The sequence below is a fragment of the Mustela putorius genome, unplaced genomic scaffold, assembly GCF_011764305.1.
Source record: "Mustela putorius furo isolate JIRA1106 unplaced genomic scaffold, ASM1176430v1.1 tig00000145_pilon_pilon_pilon, whole genome shotgun sequence".
Lineage (NCBI taxonomy): Eukaryota > Metazoa > Chordata > Mammalia > Carnivora > Mustelidae > Mustela > Mustela putorius.
This window is the reverse complement of record NW_025421294.1, coordinates 21,476,611-21,482,060: the sequence shown is the minus strand read 5'-3', so window position 1 is coordinate 21,482,060 and position 5,450 is coordinate 21,476,611. Positions and strand designations below refer to the sequence as shown.

At 56.8% G+C, this 5,450-nt stretch overlaps 1 protein-coding gene across 1 annotated transcript; it reads left to right on the top strand.

Moving 5' to 3' along the window:
- The first annotated feature begins 771 nt into the window (after positions 1-771).
- On the top strand, positions 772-5,024 carry LOC106005081 (translation initiation factor IF-2-like). The gene is made up of 2 exons (XM_045075418.1): positions 772-1,867; positions 3,684-5,024. Exon 1 carries the CDS (start codon positions 874-876, stop codon positions 1,468-1,470), a length of 597 nt encoding a protein of 198 aa, XP_044931353.1. The 5' UTR covers positions 772-873; the 3' UTR covers positions 1,471-1,867; positions 3,684-5,024.
- The last annotated feature ends 426 nt before the right edge of the window (positions 5,025-5,450 follow it).

The window sequence follows — 5,450 nt, the reverse complement described above, 5'->3', positions numbered from 1 at the left end:
CACAGCTGTCTCTCTCCCTTCCATAATCTGGGCTTCCTCCTTCCCGACAAACACCTCCACATCTAACCCAAGCTTTTGGGGAGGGGGGGGGGAGGTGGGTGCAGAGAGTAGTGTATGGCCCAACTGCCTTGCTTTCCTATCTGCACGCATGCCCCTCAGAACTGCAGGTGGCAACCTTCCTCACTCAGCCACCACCTCAGAGCAAGACTTTGCTATTGCTTCCAAGAGGGGGAGTCCAGCTTCCAGCTCTTCCTTCTCCCTCTGTCTTTCCCATTGCAGAAGCCAACCTCTAAGGGCCTCTGGAATTGGCCACCCCAACTCTCCCACACCAGTCCTCCACTCTAGATTGGACCAGGACTGTCTGTCCTCTCTCTTCCTCCCTCTCTCTCCTTCCAAATCCGGCCCATTCAGCAAATTCTCATGGCTGCAGTGCTCACACTCTGGCCTATCCCCACCACACCCTCCCCTGAGCTCCTGCGGCCAGGCCACTTGCTGTGCCAATAGTCTCCTGAGTATCTTTGACTTCTGAGATTGGAAGTACCTAGAGGGCAAGGACTTTAATCTCCCACAAAACTTAGGTCAGTGCTAGGCTCCCAAGGGGCACTGGGGGCCACGTGGAATGCTGATCTTTCTGATAACCTCCTAGCATCGCCTCAGAGCTCTCCATCTGCGGAAAGGTCTGAGTGTGGTAGGTCCTGGTGTGGCTAAGTCCACCAAGGTTACTGCCATGGACAGGTCACTGCAGAAGGAGAGGAGATGTGGGGAGCTTTCCCAAAATGACTAAGAACCAGAGAGTGGCTTTTAGTTTCCAGAGAGACTGGGTGAGGGGAGGGGGGAACCAGTAGGAGATAAGGTCCGTGGGAGTCCATCATCATGCTGGTGGAGAAGCCCACGCGGAATATCGAGGACGTGGATCAAGGGGGAAACCCCCCAAACCTCATAGATGCCGTGTTTCCCATCTTTCCTCCATTCCTCCAATTTCAGCTTGCCTCCGGATTCGCAGCCCCGGGACAGATTCTTGCAGGACCTCGGGCGGCGCCCAGTGCTGCTGTGGACAGCTCATTCCGCGGCGGTGGCAGCGGCGGCGCCGGGCGAGTCCCCGGCGCCGCCAGGGGGCGAGTAGGGTGCCCGCCGGCTCTCGGAGCGCCGGGCGCGCGGGCGCTGCCCTCCGGGAGGCCAGGCCGGGAAAGGCGCGCCCGCCAGGACCGCCTCTACCGCCGCCGCTGCCGCAGCCTGCCCCGGCCGCTACGTCCAGCCCCGCCCTCTGGCCCGTTCGGCCGCTCTGGGGGCCCCAGGGCTGGGCCGGGCGCAGCCGCTGGGCGCCCTCACAGGTGGCGGGGCAGCCAGCGCGCCCGACTCGGCGCGCCACCGGGCTTTGCCGGGCAGACACCCCGCGCTCCCTTCCCGCCCCTCCGCCGCGCTCTTGCAGCCCATCTGCTCTCGCGGCCGCCCGGGTTGCCTGACCGGTGACTGAGTAGGCCGCACCCTGGGCACAGCAAATGGAGGACGCTGGCATTTGAGAGGGGAACGAGGGAGGACGCAGCTCGGCTCCCAGCGTTCTCCCGGGCCCTCCGAAGCGGCCGCGGGCAGTGCGCTGGCGGGTCTCTGCGCCCTGGGGTTCTGGCCGCCCGGGTGCCGGGTGAGGGACCTAGCGCGAGGCCGGCGGGCGCGCACGCTGCGCACTTGCACCTGTTGGAGAGGGCCTCAACCTGCGCCGCCGGAGCGGACCTCCCAGATAGACGCCACCCCGGCTGCGGTCACCTCCCGAAGCGGCCTCATTTGGCTTTAGGAAAACAAAACCAAAAAGTGGGTTTATAGTTGCACACGTCGACTCCCCTATGGGACAGCCAGTGAAGACCATATTTTGGTAAGTCTGTGGGCTGCAGCTTGAGACCCTCCCCCCTCCACGGGTCAGGAAGAAGACCTGCCTCCTCCCGACCCCCCACACACGACCTGGACCTTGGCACTGCTGGGGATCTTTAGTCTTTTTTTTTTCCCCCTAAAGATTTTAATCTCTGCTCCCGGTGTGGGGACCGAACTCACAACCCTAAGATCAAGAGTTGTATGCACCACAGATTGAGGAACCAGGCGCCCCTGGGTCTTTCCTCTGGATGAGACGCTGTTTACATAGAAAAGGAGCCCATTCTCTGGGACCCAAGTGAGGCTTTATCAGAACATGTCAGGCCCGCCAGAGTTGGCAAACGTGTGTGTGTTTGTGTGTATCCTCTTGGTGTCCACTCACTAGCCTGCATCCATTTTGGGTAAATATTTTTATCACTGAATGAAAGAAAGTCAAGTTTATGTTTCATTTCAAAGGAAGTCTTTGAAGCAGTACCTCCTGTTTGTTTATTTATTTAGGAGGGGGAAGGGCAGAGGGAGAGAGAGTATCAGGCTGACTCTACAGAGGGCTGGAGACCAGAAATGGTGGGGAAGAGTCTGTAGCTTAAAGGACTGAGCCACTCAGGTATCCTTGAAATAGTACCTCTCTACTTGCCTGCTAGTCAGTCACTCACATTTTGGTTCAGTTTGGTTTGATGTGGAGCTTTCTGCAACCCTCAAAGTAGGAATAAAAGATTAAGTGATGTCCCAATCGGCACATAAACTCTGGTTTCAAATCTTGCCATTGAGCCCTGATTTCCACAGCAGGAGTGCCAGGCTGTGCCTGTCAGTCTGTATTCTGATTCTTGTTGGTCAGCCATCCTAATAGTACCACCTCCTAAACTCACAGTCCATGGGGGAGACAGACTATCAAGTAGAGAATTACAATCCATGATCAAGAGAATCACAGGCTCCTTTAAACACATGTAAAGAGGGTCAGGAGGAATTCTAAGGGCAGCAAGAGGTGCCAGAATGGGACATAGACCTGGCAGAATCAGGTATGGTACTCACCTCCCTCCCAAAACATGACCCCAGAGCTTCTAGAAGGCTCTTCCCTATACCCTGACCTTTACCCGCACACCCGGGGAACCTCCCAGCCCTTGCACACAGCTCAGTCTCTGAGGACGCCAGGCACCTTTCCTTGGCCACGTGGGGCCCCACATGGCCACTGACTCAAGTTTCCAGGCCAGTAGGTGGGGCTCCAGGATGTGGGGCTGCTGGGTCCCAGCCTCCTGAGCTCCATCTGAGGAGCTGGGTTTGGGGCATTTAATAAAAGAACCCCACGTTCCACTCCACATTCTGGGCTGTGTTGGGGTGGGACAGGCTACCATGCCTCAGGGTCAGGACTGCACTGCCCAGAGAGCCAGGGTGCCCCCCTGGGAACCCCACTACCACAACAAAGAGGCCAGAGGCAGCCCCTTTGTGGCTCGTCCCACCTCCAAACTGGCTCAAAGAAGGTTGAGGATCCCTCTGCCCCCACTGAATGGCAGTGGGGATCCTAGTGCCACCCATGGCTGGTGGCTGGGGGATGGGTGCTGTCCACTGTGGGGAGCTTGACTTGGGCCTCAGCCTTAAGGGACAACTATGTGGCCAGGGCCACCAGCCAACCTACATCCTTGGGCATAGCCTCTTTCTCGTCCTCCTTGGTCTCCTCAGGGGAGCTTGACTACGAATGCCAGGGTCCCTCAGCTGACACCCACATGCCACAGGGACAGGCTAGCCAGCAGCAACCTCTAGTACCTGAGGGGAGCCTAGACCCTCAGGCTGTTGTGTCCTCTGCATTTTGCTTCCTTTTGTCTTTACAGATGTGGATGAGCCCAATGTGTGTGTCTTCGGGGGCCGGTGTAACCCCATGTGCTGCTGCTTGTTGTGAGGCCAAAGCCTGGGACCGCGGGGGTACTTGATGTCCCTGCTTTTCTTCATGGCACAGGCCATTAGGGAAGCGGGTCTCTCAGCCTCCACTCTGCCAGCTGCTCCAAATTCACAGTGGCTACAAAGCTAAGGCCTCCCAGTAGAGGGCAAGGGGCCCCTTGTGCTGCTGGTGTCATTGTCCACGACTCATCACCACGGCAAGAGAAGCTGGAGACTCCCTGTTACAAAGGCAGAAGTGTGGCACCAAGCAAAGGTGGTATCCCTGTGATCATTTTTCTGGCCAGGCCTGCATCCCAGCCCACTCTCGAGCCACCACAGTGCCCTGTGGCCTTCAGACCAGGGCCCCTGGCTCATGGTGGCGGAGCTGCCCAGCTGAGCATTTTATAGAAGAGTTTCCCACATGCAGAAAATGCACCAAGGCCTCCGTGAGCTTTTGAACACAGAAGAGGTAAAGACAACAGCAGGACCACCAGGAGCTCCCAGCAAGGGGTGGGTACAGAAAAGGAGAATGCCCCTGCTTTAGAGCCTGGTGGGCCCACTCCACTCACTTCAGGTAACTGAGCTCGTCTTCAGGGTATTATAAATGTTCAACAGTTTCTGACTCTCTTAGGTTGGACAACATTAAAGTCTCCTGGGCAGATGCTAGGGACACACATAATAATAATACCACCATTTATTATTCTCTTAATGTGTGCACTCCAAGCTGAATGAATTCTGTGAATTTTCCCCATTCAGTCCTTACAGCTTTCTAAGAGACATATGCTGTCGTTCTCCCCATTTCACAGCTTAGGAAACTGAGGCTCGGAGAAATGAAGTCACTAACCCCAGGTCTCACTTGGATAGTTAGGATTAAAACAGATGCCTGTTTGTCTCCAGGGTTCGTACCTTCCATCCCTCCTACTACCATCCCCTAAGGCCCTGAGCTGGGGGAGGGAGGGACAGTAGAGAGGAGGCCATGCTGGCGGCCACCCTTGGTCAAGTTCATCCTGCCTCCACACAGGTTGTCTTTCTGGTCTTGGGGACTGTGGCCTGATGGTAGGCAAAGAGGCCTCCAGATATCATGGCAGGGAGGTGGCGGCTCACCCATATTTCTGGTGGCTGAGCTCCCCTGCTGCTTGGGCTAACTGATTCTGCCCCCCACCTTGAGCCCAGATAGTGATTTCCCAGACCCTGGCCCCTCGCCCCTAGCAGGTAGGCAGTCATGAGATTGGGGACTCACCCATAATGTCAGAGATGCCAAATAAAAGTGGGCGGAGAACCTGCCATGGAACCCACTTGTTTGTCCCTTGTGACCAGGAGCATGCCTGGACTCCCCTGCCATGTGTCCCAGAGCTGCCCTGGCTTCTGCACTGGGGGAAGGTGTGGCCCTACTGAGAGGGTAGGCTGGGCATGAGGGGTACAGAAGTGCTCCACTTAGGGTGCTCTCTCCTCCCCAGAAGGGATCATGAACCTTTGGGAAAGAGAATCACCCCTGGTCCAGAGTTGCCACTGGGAGGGAAGGAGCTCTTTCTGGGGATTATTACATTCAGTCCTTAAAGTGACACAAAGAAGGTGCTGGATGATCCATTTTACAGAAGAGGAAAGCTGCGGCAGACCCCCTCAGTGGGCATGTCGCCCTATGGTCCACTCTGCTGCACCACCTCCTCACCCCTTACTAGGACAGTGTGGGGGGGGGAGGGTAAGAGAAAGGGAACCTCAAA

Coding starts and splice junctions, on each gene's coding strand:
- LOC106005081 (XM_045075418.1), top strand. CDS start 874: ATGCTGGTGGAGAAGCCCACGCGGAATATCGAGGACGTGGATCAAGGG.